The 17867-nt window shown below is 41.5% G+C and overlaps 1 protein-coding gene across 4 annotated transcripts in view; it reads left to right on the plus strand.

Annotated features, from left to right (window-relative positions):
* HSF2BP (heat shock transcription factor 2 binding protein) overlaps nt 1-15839 on the plus strand; it is a 30645-nt gene extending 14806 nt beyond the window's left edge. For all 4 annotated transcript variants that reach the window (XM_082751692.1, XM_082751691.1, XM_082751693.1 and 1 more), the window contains 4 exons: nt 539-677; nt 2373-2490; nt 7320-7423; nt 15168-15839. In XM_082751692.1, the coding sequence (XP_082607818.1) occupies nt 539-677; nt 2373-2490; nt 7320-7423; nt 15168-15376 (570 nt within the window). In that variant the 3' untranslated portion in view covers nt 15377-15839. The remainder of the gene's footprint in view (nt 1-538; nt 678-2372; nt 2491-7319; nt 7424-15167) is intronic.
* Nucleotides 15840-17867: the final 2028 nt, after the last annotated feature.

The raw sequence follows: 17867 nt of genomic DNA on the forward strand, positions 1-17867 counted from the left end.
AGTCACTTGTTCTCCAATCTGTATTGAGCAATTCATGAATCCTTTTAGGATCCAATCAAATGCTTATTTGCTGGGCATTTAATCTGTTTTCATAGGAAATTCATGTCAAACCACTAACTTAGGCAGCTGTCCAGTCTTCAGCTGGATAGGATGTTGACCCAAATGTCTGTTTTGAAATGTGAATATGAAACACTTCATGTGACTACTGCAAAGCAAAAAGCTACTGTCCTCAGTGTTGAGACTAAGCATTAATTCTATTGTTTGATACGTATTCCTGTGGGTTTAGAAGGTCAATACACAATAGTATAGTCTTACAAATAAATGTAGCATTGAGTAGTTTCCCATAGTCTCCTGAGGTAATGGTTTCTAATATTAGAGGATTAAACACATCACTTAGTGTGTACCTGCTGTTTTCCGCTGTCTTGTGAGGTGACTGGATGTCTTAGGAATATTGCAGAATGTCCGGTTGACTGTAGCATCTAATAATCATTGTTGCTGTAGTGTGCATAATCCTTTTTTTTCTCCTCCACACTTGCAGAGCAAAGCAGCAAAGTTTTTTACAATCACTGCACAGACTATGGAGAGCTTTGTGAAGTCATTAAGTGAAGACATGAAACAGCAGGATTTGGATTCTGATGAAAATCAGTTTGTGTTAGCTTTAGCAGGGATTGTAACAAGTGAGTTCATGTTCTCTCTCAAAATAGCATTCCGTAGGCACTGGGATTTTCCACATGCCATATAGGTACTGCAATAATTACAGCTTTTTGAAGTCGGTTATGTAGGATTTTGGTGACTTCCTATTCTTGTAAGGTTCTAAGAGATTTTGTCATTTGGCAGCTCTGTGAGGAGTTGCACTTTCTGTAGCATAGTTCAGGATTAGATGTATAAAAGCCATTCAGTTTTGAAATTCCTTAAACTTCTGTTCAATCTCAGGTAAAACAAGGGCCATTTTACCCGTCATGTATACTCACATTACTTTGTAAATGTCAAGCAGTACACTTTCTGAATCACTGGTAATTCTAACATTTTAGAGATGTACTAATCTCAAATTAATTGCAGATGGTGCAGCCACCTCAAGGTATGTGTTCAGCATTTTGAAACTGTGAGAATTTTGTTGATGCCAGGTGGACTCTACCTTCACTGTCTTCTAGATCTCCCAATTCCATGGTGCTAAGAGAAGTAAAAGTTAACAAACCTAGCTTCCTTAACTTCCATACTAAATATTTATTTTTAGAAGCCACACATCTGTCTTAGTTTGGCTGCCCTTGACTTGGAAGGCTATTAGAAATGGGGACGATATCTCAGCTGCGTTTTTGTGAAACAGTGCAGCTCTCAAAATGGCATCAGTTAATGTCATGATGTAAGGCAGATGAAACAATGGGTATTTATACAAGTAAGGGAATCGTGCATTAACAGCTTTCTTGAACGTGTGATTTTAGGTGCCGTGGTTCCATTGAAGATTATAATAAAGCACAGGATGTGGCACATTGTGCCACTGTACCAAGGAAAGGTGTGATGCAGTTCTCTCCCATAGCCTCATTGGAGGAAAAAGACAAAAGAAATCATAGCAAAAGTAATGTCTGAACAAAGAAAACGTTTAAAGGCTTGGATGGGGAAGGATGGTGGTGTTCTGCCTGAGCAGGAATCACTGTGGTGGAACGAAATCTTGCCTCACTGAAGCTTATACAAATTTTTTCCACTGAATTTGATAATGCCAAGATTTTTCTCTTTGTAATTTAGGAAAGGGGTTGCTGAAACTTCAGCATGATAAAGGTTGCTGGAAGATAACCTCTTGCACAGGAGGATGCCCTGAATTATGGGGCAAGCGTAAGGAAAAGCATTTCAGGAAAATATGTTTTGGAGCAGTAGTTGCCGGAAATGTTTTTGCCTTTTGGTTTGTGCATGAATATTGCAGAGAAATAGAAAAAGAACTTTTGAGTAGACTTTCACAAGCGTTTCAGTTGTGTACTGTGCCAGGCACATTGGACTGACTGATTGTAAAACAATCTGCAATCTCATTTTTGTAAAACGGAACCTATGATGATCAGCTCTGCTTCATTCCCACATTACTTGCAGATGTCAGCTCAGAACTGCTTAAATCCAACATTTTGTTTCATGATTCACTGTGTTACTATTAGGATACTGGCCACCCTGAATAAATATTTGAATTATCAAAGCAAGATTATGAAGGAGTTTAATCAGTATCATTTGCTGCTTCAGTGTTTGCTATGTAGATGGTTATAATTTGAAGTTTATATAGATGCCATAGTTCATTCTTCACAGCTGACATTTTTTTTAGTTGTCCTCATAATTAGCATAAACCTTTGTTCGAAACATGAATTTTTAGAGTAATGTTTTGTGTTCTCTCACAGATGTGGCTGCGCTGGCGTGTGGCCGTGAGTTCCTGGTTACTTCAAGTCGTGAATTGTTGGACACAATGGTGCACCTCCTGGGAGACATGAAGCCTGGACTCTGTACCAAATTCAAAGTGTATGGTGACTTTTTTTTTTTCTTTCAAATGAAATCCATTACCTTACAGTGCAGATCACAGTGATTACAGCAGTCTTCCCACTCTTCCATTATTTCCTTTCATGGAGCTCACAGAATCACTGACTGGTTTGGGTTGGAAGGGACCTTAAAGACCACCTGGATCCCCCCCCCTGCCATGGGCAGGGACACCTCCCCCCAGCCCAGGCTGCCCACAGCCCCATCCAGCCTGGCCTTGAGCACCTCCAGGGATGGGGCACCCACAGCTTCTCTGGGCAGCCTGTGCCAGCGCCTCACCACCCTCTGAGTAAAGAATTTCTTCCTAATACTTAAATCTGGTGGTGACATGAGAAATAATTGTTGGAAAACTGTTTTCACAGCAGCATTCCTTGCATATGCACTAGGCTTGGCTGCAACGCTGGCTTCAACCAGGGTGTGTGTCTCTTTGAAAGTCTCTTGAGCACTGTAATATTGTAGGGATGAGCAGGGATACGCTCCTCTGGCTTACAAGGGGCTCATGTTTTGATAAGGAAGGTGTGAGGTCAAGCTTTAAATAATAACGGTGGGAAATGTGGACTCATACTTGTTCCTTTCCAATGTGAAGAAGACTGTAAAATTCGACATCTGCTTAGTGAAAAAATGTGGTTTGCTAAAAGCAAAAATTAGATTACTTTATCCTACTTTAATAGCCAGAAGCACCATGCACTTACATTTCTAAAAGGTTCTGCCTGTAAAGAGACCTTGTGATGCCAAGTTGTAAAGAAAAGACCTTAAGGCCATGTTACACTATTCAGACACTGGAAAAGTTGTACTTACCGGGTGGTGGAGGAATGAAATAAACTGTTGGCTTTTCCTTTTTTCTCAGAGCTATTAAAAGCTGAGGATACGTGGCTTCAAATTTTAAGCATATGTTGCATTAGCTTGAATTCAGTGCTATGATAATGTTATCCAGTGTTTTACAAAGATAGAAATGTGCTTTTTTTTTTCCCCTCTTACTCTGAACTTGTCATTTGATTAAAAAACAAGCAATCCAAAAACAATGCTGTATTGTGACATTACAGCAAATGCCAGAAATGAGATTTCTTCATGGCCTTGTCATGGAATGAAGGATCCGAGTTTGCTCAAATGTTTTAGCACAAAATGTTTCCCTGTGTTTGTCTTTACATCTGTGCTCAGGTTTCCTTTTTGTCTACAAGCTCCCTATGTGTCTTGTTGGTGTTCAGTTCCTAAAACTCATTACTAACACTTACCTCTTCGTTAGCCTTTCTGGAGATTTTCCACTCTCCCAGCCCAGCAAAGAAGGTTATTTTTTGGGGGGTTGTTTGTTTGTTTTTAAGTTGTTCACTGCACGTGAGCTTTTTGGCTGCATGTTGATTCTAAATAACATTTTCCTAAGCAGACATGTCAGAAGAACTCTCTGCCATAAGGAACATAAGATATTCAAAAGGAAAGACAATCACAGGATAGATATGATAATTAACAGAAATTATAGTGAAATTTAAGAGTTATATATAGACAGACTCAGAGTCATCATGAATTACATTTATATACACCCATACACACTCATATATACATACAGACAGACAGATTTTCTCAGCTGTATCTCATAGATGGAAATGTCCATTATTGTGGAAAGGCAATGTGTTTCTCTTAAAACATCACCGTGGTGTTACATGGAAGGAAAACATCAACTTAAAATGTAAGCAATAAAAGAGAAAAATTGGCTTCATATTTTCAAGGGTGTGTTTGTTCTTTGCTCAGTTTTCTTGTTTTAAAATTCTTTGTTAGCTTATATTTTAAAAATATTTTTCTTTTCTGTGTGACAAATCAGGGGAAACTGAGTTAATTCTACACAGCAGTATCAAACACAAAGTAAACTGAAAAAGAATTCTCTTTTAGTTCTAGCAATCATGTTTTACTTGTAACAGCATATAAATAAAACATTTACAGAGAATAACTCATTTATTCCAGTACTGCTACGATATCCATTCTAGTCTATGAGCATGTAATAGGTATAACCAAGACATCTATGTGAGTGCTAGGGCTGAAATCTCATGGGTTTCTTTGCCTTTCTGAAACAGTGGTGTTGAAAGATTATAGATTTTCTTTTCATTAGTATATGCTTTGTTCAACATTTTTAATTATTAGGCAGTCAATAACATTTACACAATTGCTTATATTGAATTGTTAAGAATCTTCAACTTTGCTTATGTGGTAATTGAAAGCAGACAGTGAAAAGATTTGGTTGTATGTACTAATCCCATGTATTATCAGTGAAAGAGAAAAGAGAAGGGACTTTAGCTGAGCTTTTAGTTCTAGATTTTAAAGAAAGCACTGACAGATACAGTAGTACATGACGTTAATTAAGTTTAGCCTTGCCTAAGTGTGAAGACTACAAAGTACATAACTAAAAAAAACCTTTCAAGTTAACAAAAAACAGAAAGTATTGTTTATAAAGTAATTCTGTGCATCAGGTTTCCTTCAATAAGAATACGGATTTCGAAAAATATTTGTTGGAATGTGCAAGAGGTGAGGCTGGTTTGAAGTATCTGCAAAAGTTTCTACGTTGTGCCCACGTGAGCATGTTTAATTAGTAATAATATGCTACTACTTCTGGGCTAGCCATTTAACATTGGCTTCTGGTGTGGGTTAAGTCTTCCGCCACTCCAAACAGCAGCACTTTCTTGGATCACCACCACTACTCTGTCTCTTTCGTCTGCACAAAGCAAACAAGTAAGAGAAAAATACAAGCATAGCAGCATCTTTTTATGTCACGTTATTTCTAACTGCAAATGTCAAACAGGTTAATGATGAAAGACATTGCCAAGAGATGTTACCACTTTCCATTATAAGGGATTGTCTTTTTGATCACTTTCATTCTGGCTGATTATAGGTAATTACAACTGCTGTCCTTTGTCAGGGCTTGGATTCTCGAACCCAGCAGGAGCTGCAGGGGCCGTATGAAAAGCAACATGTGGGCTTTACAAGCTGCAAATTCAGCTCCACAGCACCCTACACTGCTTGTTGGTGGCCCCTGATGGAGCAGATTTAATTATCTACTATTCCTTCTAACTACTTAATAGCCTAGGTGATCAAACTGGTAATAGTGCAGCACATAATATAACTCACACCTCTTCCATTGCTGCCTGAACTGACTCGTGTTGCTTTCCACTCCTGCTGTCTGACGGTACTGTCAGAAATGGTGGTGGTGGCATAGTAACTTCAGGCATGGTCGCTTGTTTAACTACAGACATGAGGTGTGAAGTCCATGAGGAACAACATTATTTCCCTCTTGCTTGGAAATGGTGACAGTACAGTGGCAGGCAGGTTTATCGCAGCCAGGAGAGATAACAACAGCCAAGCTGGCCCCAGAACAGAGCAGCAAGTTCCAACCCATTCCTGTTTCTCCGCTATTGTTTTGTCTGCAACCCAGCAGCACGCTGTGGGTGGGTATGATGACATGTTCCGTAAATGTTGGAGGAGCTGGGCTCATTCCTCTTCCCTTTCCATTGTCCAGAAAACTGACTTGCGTGCTGTCATCTTTGGAAAATAAATAGAAATTCACAGCAACATCAACCGTAGCAAATCATAAAATGCACTAATATCCTGTCTTCCCAGCTACTGCACAGCTGCACAGATGTTCTGCGTAAAGGGCAGGGCAGGAGAATATCGCTGGAAGGATGGATGAAAGCAGAAGCTGCAGGAGAAGGCTTAATACCAGCAAAATCTTCTGCATTGAGTATTAAGACTTGTTCTGGGTAGCACTGGAAAGCTGAGGCTGAGGTGGCACCTACAGTCAACCCCACTTTTCTTAATGGTTTTCAGATTCTTCAAGTTAGTGACCGTGCTGAAGCTTTTCTTGCTTGTGATAACTGCAGTGGAAGCCTCCTCGGGAGAAGCTGGTGGGGTTGGCAGGCTGGAGCCATCCTTTTCACACGCGGCGCCTTCTCCAACAAATCTGGTTTCGCCTCTGTAGGAAAATTGGGACTTTGGCTTAATTTATAACCTGTTTGGTATGCAGCCCTAAAAATGACTAATGAACTTCCTTATTTAGGGGGCTGGTAAATTAGGAAATGCAGTTTCTGGAAGCTTTTCAGAATGTGGTTAAAATTACTGTAGACTTGCTATGTGTATTTTTATTGTGTGGTTTGCACACTGATGTGCAGCGCAACTGTCAAGAACGGCGGTCTTGGTTTCTGTTTGTCAGAGGTGTCATCTTAGATCTTTTTCAGTTCCCAAGTAAGTAAATGCTTTCTAGCTGCCAAACCGACGACTTCCCGTGTTACCTGGAAGGCAGGATATTGGTTCTGTCCTTCTTCAACGTCAGTGACCATAATAAAAGACCAGAGGAAAAAAAAACAAAAAAAAAGCTTAGAGTTTGCCCAAATGTCATTTGGCAACAAGGGTGTTGAAGAGGAGTGCCTTTTGGCCTGTGCTAAGAGAAGAGCACAGTTTACGGCCAAATTGAATTCTGGTGTTGTTGACTTAAACGAGAAAAAAAAAAAAAAGCCAGATCTCTTTCCACTTGTAAATTGAACGTAATCAATCTGGATTCCTGAAATCCTGAAATCCTGAATCTGGATTCCTTTCTGGCTTCATGGAGTTTGATGGGACTTTCTTACTGTCACGTGGGATATTTTTCCACTTGGTATATGACTTACCAGTAGAAACAAGGCTCCGCACAACATTGCTTATATAGCATTTGAGACTTGTTTCTGTTATCACAGGGTAAGTTATTAGAATGATGCTTCTGCATCAATATGCGATGGGTGTAAATAGCAAAAGATGCAAAGAAATCAAAGAACGTCACTTCTTTTCCCTTTCCATTTCAGGCTAATGCTGATGTCACTTTACAACGTGAGCATCAACTTGAAAGGCTTGAAGTACATCAGTGAAAGTCCAGGTTTCATTCCCTTGCTGTGGTGGCTGTTGAACGGTAAGTTGTTCTGAGAACCTTGCAGATTGTGACTTTGGGAACTGTGGTTTGGGAATAGGTATTGCAAATACCAAAATAGAAACTTTTATGTGTAACCTGATATATGTAAAGCTTTTTTCGGATTAAAAGTAAACAAAAAGGTCAAATAGCAGGAGATGTTCATTTCCCACCACATTTTTGGTGCTGTGTGTAATAACTCCATTAATACAAAATTTATGGGTGGTAGTATTACAAACAGGAAACGGTGAAATTTTGTGAAGTGCTTTCAAAAAAGCCACCTGTGTTTTCATGTGCCAACTTGAGAATAAAACCTGAGTGAAACTATTTATCACTAATATTTAACAAAAGAAAATGTGACTGTGTTCTGAGACATTTGGGGGAAATAAGGCACTCTCTGGAGCTACGCTCAGCCTGTGACAAAAGTGACCCCTTCCTCAGCTGAAGGCTGGCATTTTGCTCTAATAGGATTTGAGCTTGCCCGGCTTGAGTACTATTCCCAGCTTTGCCTTTGGTCAGTGCAGGACTTCAAGGACTTCTGTTGCCACTGTCAGCTACAAGACTGACATCAAGGCTCTGCTCTTTCAGAGGCTCCAAATCCCTGCGTAGGAGCCAGCAGAGATTGACGTGGGTAGCATGTGTTGGAATTTGGCTGGCAGCTGCGTGCACAGCTTGTCAGGGACAGTAAGGACAGCAGTAAGGACAGAGTCGTGACACTGCCCTGCCTGTGAACTGCTCCTGGAGTTTGCCCCGTCTTGGGTTTCTGCAGTTTCTGTGGCTTGCCCATGAGAAGATTTCGGTGTGCAGTTCATAGGATCGGGGAGGTTAGTCCTCTCTACTGCTGTGCAATACAAGAAGTAAATACAAAAGGTAGCTGAAGTGGCAGAGGTGGCACCTGCTTTTTCGAGGAACTAATTTAATATCAAAGTTTTTGAAAAGCTTAGACTTGGGCAGGTAATCTGGAAGCTGCTCACAGTTCTCACAATTCCCTCAACTATTTTAAAGAAAATGTAGGTGCTCACGTTTTTCACTAAACAACTTACTGCTTTGAACTGCCATAGGCTCACTCTTCTGTGACCTCAGAAGTTTTAGTAATCCTTGTAACACTGTTGAAAAGCACCTGTCTGTTTTATAGTTTTTAATGTAGTTTGAGAAGAATCATGTTCTCAGAGAGAACTGAGTATATCATCCTTTATCCTGCCGTACGTAGAAATTTAACATATGTTAGCTCAGATTTCCTTTCACTGTATGTTTGGCTAGTATATACGTAAGCTGTTGCTCTAGTAAAACAAACAACCAAACCAAAACCTGAAAAACCTTGTCTAAATGTGAGTTCCCAAATGTACCCTTCCAAATGTTGTGATAAGAGAAGGAAGCTAATCTTGTTTGATGCAGTCTATTGTTTGAAGTAGGCTCCCAGGTCATATAACAGGATGAAACAGGGCACAGTTATAAATAATTTGCAGCTGTTAATGGCAATAAGAAATTGAAAAGCTACTCTATGTTTTGAAAGCCTTAATCACGTATGGCAGGGTGGTGGAAGGAAAAGATGGGCATGGCTAATTCCTTTACTTTTTGATAATAATTTTCTCCAGCTACAGCAAAGGAGTAAGATTCTCAGATATACTCCATCTGCTGGTTCAGATTTTTGACTTCAGAGGAAGTCTGCTTACTGTCAGGGGAGATGGCTGACTAGTTTGTATATCAGATGAGAGGTCAGATCCAAGACCCAGTCTTGTTCCCGCCACTCTTTGTGAGATCTCAGTCCTTTTCTCTGCATTTAATCCATTTCTAAACTTTTCCAGCAGCTCCCTCCCACACGTGCTCCTCGGCTGTTTCCGTGGCCAGCATCTTCAGCTTCTGCTAGCCATGATTCAGCTTAGATACATCTGGAGTTGCTACAGCAGAAGGCCTCACAGTTTTTTCCATACAAAAGAGCAGAGCAATGCACTCTGCTGTCAGGGTATCCTGTATATGCTGCCTTCCTACAGGAAGCTTTCTCAGAGAGTGTTTTGGTTAAGGCTTATGAGATGATTCAGCTTTCCACGGTTCTCTAAGCTTTTATCACCGTTCCCACTAAGAGAGGCCCCAGAAATCATCCTCTGACTTTTTTATTTTCAGGGAATCATCCTGTTTGCTTTGCTGTCACCAGGCTACAAGTGCCTGTGACCTCATACTATACATCAAGGCCATTTTTCTCCCAGTTGCTTGTACACAGCTATTAAATCCCTCGATTCTTTCTCAGAATTTTCAGTCCCTTCCCAATACTCTCGTCCCCTGAGGAAGAATGCACTTAATTCCCATTAAGTGAAGAAGAGAGCAAATAATAAATAACTCGACTCTCTTTATTCCAAATTGCTGTAACTAAAGCGAGGAGGGGTTTGATTGAGGTTGGCTTTTTGAAATATGCCTTGATATTGAAGACACGGTTGGTAAGACAAAGGAGGTGAACCCAATGAAGATTCCTGCTGGAGTGAGAATGTTAACAACAAACTGGGTTTGTCTGTCCTGCCGCCTTCAGAAAATTTGAATGAGCCAGTCTGTCTTCACATTCACGAGGAAGAATACTTAATAGCTCCTTCTGCTGGAGGCTATACTGAAAACAGGAGAAAAACAAATGTTTGACACACTTTTTGAAGGTAATGCAGCTCTCTCTAGCCTTAGCACTTTGCGACTATTCTCCTCCTCCCCCCTTTATGTACTGTCTAAAAGGTGAGCATCCTTTAATACACAACAGAGGTCACTGAAGAAAACAGTCCGATAGCTGTCGAGCTGTTGTGTAGGTACTGGTGTTGCACAGGTATCACCTGTACCTGCCTGTACCTTCCCAGCCTGGCACCAGCATGAAACATGTGCAGGATGACTCAGATTGCTGTCTGCGGAGCAGCTTGTGGGATCAGTGCAGTTCTCTTCTTGCGGAGCACCATTTGTGTGTGGAGCAGCTGTTACTGTCATGGAGAAAATAGGCAGCTTTAGTTTTCTCCATCTCCATCTGCCATCCCTGTGTTGGTGTCTTGGCTAAAGGTTTTATGTAACTTTCAGATTTAAGGAAGCCCCGTCCCCAGCAGTAGAAAAAGGTATGATATAATTTTGTGTAGAAATCCACTTGAGATTTTTCAGTATTATTTTTTTCCAGTGCTTTACTTCTGTGGATGCAATAAGACTTTCAATCTGTAGTTCCCCAAGAGGTAGACTGGGACTTTTCTCTTCCAAGGATCTTTTGAAGAGTAAGAAAATGCATTCAGCTCAGGTATTAATAGTAAATACTGTTTTGCTTTTTCTTTTGTTTTTTTTTTTTTTTTTTTTTTTTTTCATTTTTGATCATACAGAACATCTACAAACAAATGTTTTATTTTTCCCCTTTTTTTCTCTTATTGCAGTTTTAAAAAAAAAACCGTTCTCGTTGGATACATGAGAAAGGTGGAATTCAGAGGCAGTATGTCAGTGACATTTCCCATCCATAGCTGGGAAATTGCTGCAGGTACTTCATTAAACAGAAGACAAGAGACGAGGACTAATTTTAGACCTCTCCCTTCAGTTTCCTCCACAGCAGTTCCATACGGAAACCTAACCTTGTTTATCCAAATTCTTTGCAAATGATGGGCTCCTTTATAAATGTCTATAGGAAGCGCATTCTCGTTTTGCTAATGCTGCCTGCAACCTTCAATATTTGCTTTTCATGACTAACCCTGAAGGTTTCTAATGCCTTTCTTTTCTGTTTGAATTGCATGTGGCTGTCAGAGTTTTCGAAAGTCGGGTTATTTGCATGGCAGCATGTTATTTAAAAGACATCTGGACAAACAGAGCCCTGCTGTTTATAAATCAGTGTCTGTATTAAAACAAATTTTGGTTCGTGAATCAAAACCTCAGTTACCGGGCTGTCAGGCTCTCAACAGTTTCATAGTCTCAGGGCTGTGAAACTGGGCTGGAGAAGAAGATTGCCCTTCTTGCCCTTACAGACCACATCCATTTTCTTGCATGCAAATACATCAGCTCTGACGCAGAAAGTCCTTGAACCACTGTTGGACGAGGGGCTGGAAGAGTGGCTAGAGGAGGTCTCGCTGAATGTTGCCCTTTTTCCACGCTCTTCTCTGAGCAGTTGCTGCAAGTGATGTTTGTCTGGATGGAGCTCCAGCTGAGCCCCAGGTGGCTGTCCGTACTGTCTGAGCAGGAGTTTCTTGACCAGGTCCTCGTCCTACTTAACAGCAGGCTCGTGCAAGCTGATGTTCTCCTGAGGAGCATGAGGCTTCTCCTCTTGTGAACTCTGGGAATCTCTCTCAAGGATTTCCTTGATAAAAGCATGACAGGCAGGTATCTGTAGGGGAGTGGGGCATTCTGCTTAGCTGAACTCCGTGGCTGATAGTGAGAGCAGTTTCTTTGCCAGGGAGCAGACCGAAGCAAGCCCAGCTGCTCTACAGGAGCTGGGGAAAGCATGTTGGAAAGAGAAAGTACATTTGTATCCGTAAGAATTGCAACAGCAAGCAAAACTCATTCTTTTTTCTGCCACAGTGTTCTCCCTGCTTCCTCCCCACAAAGGGCCTTTATTGCAACACCTCTTGGCTCCTCAGACCTCTCAGCATTATGAAAGTGTCCTGAAAACCCTGCATTGCTGCAGATACCAGCTCAGCTCAGCAATGTAAGATCTTCCACAGGATCCTACAAGCTGTGGCCCTGTTAGACCCGCTGTGAACACGGGCAGTCTGACAGGTTCATAAAAAGGGAAGGGAGAGGTTGTCCCTTTGTGCTAGAAGCAGACAGTGATTGAGCTGAATTACACCAGCAGCAGCGGTGGGGAGCTGTTGAAATACTGCTGTCATACACAGGCGTAGCTGTAAACTGCTGGCTGGTAATAAATACATCTTTTGTTCAGGTGGCCAGGGAATGGTACGGGGCACGTGTGAATGGAGTTCACACAGCTCAGAGCCAATTGCAGATCAGCTGTTTAGCACTGATGTAATGCAATTACTGCAATCCCGCTGTAGGGAACAGTTCATCTGCGAGCAGGGTGCTAATGACAGATGTGACTAAAACCTGGCCACGTTATCAGCTGCTTTTGTCAGTGACCGAACGAACGCCAGTGACATCAAACGGCGCTGCTGGCAGCTCACAGAGCGTCAACCAGCTCCAGCAGCTTCAATGCCTTGTTAAAATGACATCAGCGTTTTATGAGGGTGGCTGGCTTACGCTCCACGTGTCGTCCCCGACTGAGGCAAGCAGCTTGATTCCCTACCCTCTTCCCCAGAAATAATGGCCGCAGTTCTGAAGTTTCGGGGCAGGAGACGTGTGCGCTAGTTGTTGGTGCAATGATTTGATTGCAGCTGAAGCTTTTTAGTTGTTTTTTTTTTTTTTTTTTTCATCTTGTACAAACAAAATGTTACTCAGCTAGTGTAGAAATGACTAAATCTGGAAGCTGTTGAAATACAGATAATGCTGAATAATGAAGATTCCTCGCATTTCTTGCGAGCATTCTCTAGATGGGTCTTTTAGAAAAAATCCCTAATGATATAGGAGAGGGAAGAGAAAGACTTCCAGGGTTATTTTTAAAAATCCTCCTAGGAAATGTGGTTCTCTGTAGTAAGTACTCCTCTCAAAACCATATGTAATTTTAAGGGAGCATATTTCAAGGCATATGTATTTATTTAATTCAGAGCATCTCGGAACACATACTCAGCACTGGAAATGAGAGGTTAAATGCATGTTATGTCATCCTCTGGTGTAGGACCATTTCCTTCCTTTGCTGTGTGCCTGAGTGCCTAATCTCTGCTTCACTTGAGTGACTCAAGCTGTTGGGCTTCCCTGGCTGCTGTTGGAGATTCTTCCTAGAATCTCTTTGCTCTTACTGGAAAACATTCTTGCTAGTCAAGCTGGAAGTCATTTCCTGATCTCCTACAGATACTAATCTCATTACCTCCCCTGCTTAACACATCTTCCTTGATCAATTCTTTACTTTCTGCAGCCTTTAGACGCTTGCAGATAATGCTAATGTAGATGCTTTGTAACAGCATTAATAATGGAGCACTTTTCATCCAGAGATTTACAACATCTTACATGCATGAAGCTTCCCAGCAGCACTGCAAGTCACTAAAAGTATTAATGTCTTTATTTCATGGAGGGAAATCTCACACGGAGGAAGATCGTAATGAGCTACATAGATTTCACTTTGAAAAGCTTCTTTCTTCTTGACTGTTTGGGCTGTGTCTTATTACTGCTATTTCCAGGGAGGAATACTAAGTACAGAGAAAGGACGCAGATGAAAAGTGCAGACTTTGAACATTGTACACGGGAAAAAATATAAGAATTTTTAAAAAAGACTAGCAGGCATGAAGACAGAATTGGAAGAAATGGAAGGAAGAATTCGAGGCTTTTAGTGAGGTCAGCATAAATCGGAAAACCAAAACCTTGCACCCACATTTTTTTCAAAAGGGTTTACTGAAGTGTTGCTGCCCAAGAAACCGGGCTTAAAGCCTTGCTGTCTATGGGGATGAGTTGCAGCACTCCTCCATGAGGAGTTTTGACTCCTTATCACTTCACAAAGCTCCCCTTCTCCTCCAGCTCCTGTTGGAGCTGATGATGGAAAGGAATTCAGCCCAGGAGCCAGCAGGAGCAGCAGCTGTGCTATGGGCACGGTCACTTCTGTGGGGCGTGCAGCACCAATCGTTGCTGTTGTTGTTTTTAAATACTGACTTGGATGACTAAAGTTGTCCAGTATGTCCAGTGACTAAGATTCTCGTTGCACAAGAGCTCAGAAAACGCATGTTATTGAGTGGTTTGGGGCAGTTCCTGTGTCCTCCAGTTATACCACTCTCTGCATCTCTCAGGAGAACGACTTCTTAGGAGGTTTACACTTCAAATAGGGAAGAAGATATGGTAGAAAAGGCCTCCATCTCTCATTTACTGATGGACAATGGAGGCAGAGAGCTAATGGCTGGCTTGTGGGAGTAGATCAGATGTCGCTTTCTTTAATGTTGTACCTCAGCTTTGCGCCAATGGGAATTGCTTAAAAATTCCCATCTGAACAGATAGTTTCTTGCTCAAAGCCATAGTCATTTTCGCTGTCCATCTTACTCCATTTTCTCCCCTGGGTGCTTTCAGCATTTCCCCTCATGCTTTAATGAATAATTCTCCTTACTCCTTTTTCAGGCCATTGGTGTAGTTATTAAATCAGTCAGCAAATAAAAGAACTTGCCTCAGCCCAAGCTTAGCTTCAGTACCCATTTCAATTTTGTGTAGACCGAATTAAACACTTGAAAGGTTGATATATCATTACCAAGAAAGTTTTGTAAAGATTAATATTTTATTGAGCTTTGAAGGAACCTGAAGGCTTATGTAGAAAGAAATTAAAGGAAAGCGATTTACTGCTGATTTGATTAGCTGGCCTGTTTGTTTCTTAAGTCTGAGTAGCAATGGGATATAGCTCGTTGTGCGTTCAAATTGGACTGCATCCAGTACATCTTGGTTCCTGACTGAATAAATTCAAGTTGATAAATGCCCTCACTTACAACCTTTTCAAAATCTGAAAGGCGAGAGAAAGGTTTCTGGTTGTCCGTCCCTCCGAAAACTGCTGAGGAGGACTTAGGTGTTTTCTTTTCAGGTTCCTTCTGGAGCCCACCGGCAGCTGCGAGTTCCCCAGCTCTTCCCCACCTACGTGGTGGGTCATGAGGAATGGCAGCGTCGAACTTTAACGCTACTTTTTTGGGACTCGCTTCTAATAAGCTCTGGATTTTTTTTTTTCCTCCCCCATGTTTAGACCCGGATACAGAAGTCTGCCTGCATGTTCTGCGGCTCCTCCAGTCCGTGATTCTGGAGCCAGAAGTGTTAGCCAAGTCAGCCTCTGAGATGCGTGATACTTTGCCATTTCAGCGCATCATCGCGCTGACAAAGAGCCGCAATGCGGATCTGCAAGCACTTGCAAAAGAACTACTTGAAGATCTTAAAATACTTGAGTATGAAGCATAGAAAAGCTCTGTGACACCAACTGCTGATGTCTTTCCTGTGTTTCTGTGCTGCAAGAGTTATTGGAAATGAGTCTTGACTGAAAAAACCTCAGCCTAAGTTCCTCTGACAAAATCCTTTTCTGAAATTAGCTAACCCAAGTAAAATCATACCGAGGAAAATGGGTTGGATTTTACCTGTCCAAATATAACCTTAGCTGATCTGGTAGAGACGGGAAAGACCTAATCTTCTTGAGCAGAATTGTGTTGATAATGGGTTTCCAAAGTGATACACGTTATGTTGTCTGTTTATCACGTATACGGAATAGCATAGTCATCTCATACATGGATAATCCCTTGTTTATTGCAGTGGTAAATAATCCTTTCAGTCTACCCTTAAGAAATTATTGTACTGGAGGAAAGCTTTGTTGCTTTTCCTAACCCTTGTGTCAGTATGCGTCCCAAGTTCTGGTGTTATTGTTGTTATTTCTCCCTCTCTTTCCATTTTAATAAAAGAAAACTCTCATTCTATGGCGTGTAATGGATTCTGTTTTCAAAATTCACATCAATCCACTGGACCTGCAAATCAATGCATTTTGTGGCTGCCAAGCATTCCAGAAATTGAGCCATTGTTTCTTTCAAAAGGCCTGGAAAAAAAGGGGAATGAATTACTGTTGTTTGTGGTACCTCGTTGTGCACTGAAGAGGCCAAATAAACTGCCTCTGTCAGGAACAGCATTGCATTGCCTCAAAGCTGTGTCGCTTGTTGGAGCTTCTTTGTATACCTTGGTTACCTCATTGGTTGATGCAAACATCTGCTTTGTGTTGGTGGGATTTACACATTTATTTGGGGGAAAAAAATAGTGTCCATTGCTGTGATGACAGCCAGATAGGTGATGCTGTCCAAGGGAATAGCAAATGAGAAATGCAGCGCTGTTGTAGCAACTTTTTTCATACTAAATTTGTGGTGCCTCAGCTGTGGATCCAACATACTAACAAAACTCAGCGTGAACTTCTTTTAATTGAGCTGTACAGAAAATACATAGGATTTAAATGCTGTGATTGACACATAGCTTTACAGGAAGACCATTGTAAAAAAGTGTAGGTTAAGGTATAGGCACAAGAGCATTTCCTGTAAGGCTTTTTGCAGAATGATGAATTTTTGCACTTAGAAATGCTGTATATCAGCTTCAAATCACTTGGAATAATCGTCTCAAATACTACAGATGGTAGCAGTCTGATTTGGGACTATTTCACGTGAAGGACAAGATACAGATCTCACACGCACGAAAGGGTTGCATGGGGTTCCACCGCGTCTGATTCAAGACCACGTTGAACTCAGCAGGTGCCAATTTTAGGAAGGCTTTAAATCTTCTTTAAAGCATGCTTTCTTTGGATTTGTTTTCTTATCGTGCCATCCTAGCTGTACCTCATAGAGTTTAATCCTAAAGGGATCAGAGCAATAACCTATAATTTCCTGGAATATCAACTCATGAAAGTGTTCAATTCTAAGAAACACTAAAGGGCATCCACTTTTCATTTAATGGCTATCTGCTCATGGAAGTCTTTCATCAAACTTCTGGAAGCCAGTAAATACCAGAAAACGAGAAAAGTAGTTCTGTGAGCAGCAGAACTGGTGAAACCTGACTGACACATGCAAATGTTATGAAGAGGGACAAGCAATGCAATGGCACCTAATTTCCATGTGAAACCAGGAAGCAAGACACTCAGGGCTGTTTATTTTAATTGTGTGTCCACCGAAAACCTCGGGTGTGCTCAGCACTTAGCAGCCACCTTAAAACAGGTGAGTCCGGCCGGACACTGCAGTTCTGCCCAGCAGGCTGCTCAGATCTGATGATAAGTGTCTGACTGTCTCCCAGATGCCTTGCTCTTCAGGCACAGCTCGCCGGGACTGCTTCTTCAGAACCACACCATCAGTGAGCCACCTACCTTGAGAAAGTCCTTTTTCTGGTCTGAGGGTTTGATTATGCGAGATTGATAAATGAGAAGGAGTCACCCCGTCAGTGAAACACTCCCGAGTCGAACACGGGTGGTATATAGAACACAATACGACACTACATTGTCCTGCTGTAGTTAAAGACCATTTAAAATATGTATTATAAATCTTTGGTTTTAATTTTCTGTGAAATTTGAGCCTGAAGCTGTGGCCACTGGGAAGCTTTACTGGTTTAAAACCAGAGTTCAATGTAGGCTTTGGAAATGCTGGCTTTAAAGTGGTTTTGTTGTTGTTTCTTTCTTCGTTTTCATCTGTTGGGTGCTTTTTCTGGATCCCGCTGAAAAGTTTGGGGTTATTCTGTATGGTAACTCATCAGCCACCTTACCAGCTTGCAGGAGACAAGGCAGTTCAGGCAGTGAAAGCTTCAGCAGCCCTGCTCAAAGTCCGGAGGTACTCCATTAATGTCACTTCCTCCGTTGCACAATCTCACAGTTTCAGCTGAAGAAGAAAATGTATGTTTGGTGCTGGATTGAGAAGATAATCAGCGTTGCTCCAGATTC

Source organism: Aythya marila, assembly GCF_965140915.1.
Source record: "Aythya marila genome assembly, chromosome: 1".
Taxonomy (NCBI): domain Eukaryota; kingdom Metazoa; phylum Chordata; class Aves; order Anseriformes; family Anatidae; genus Aythya; species Aythya marila.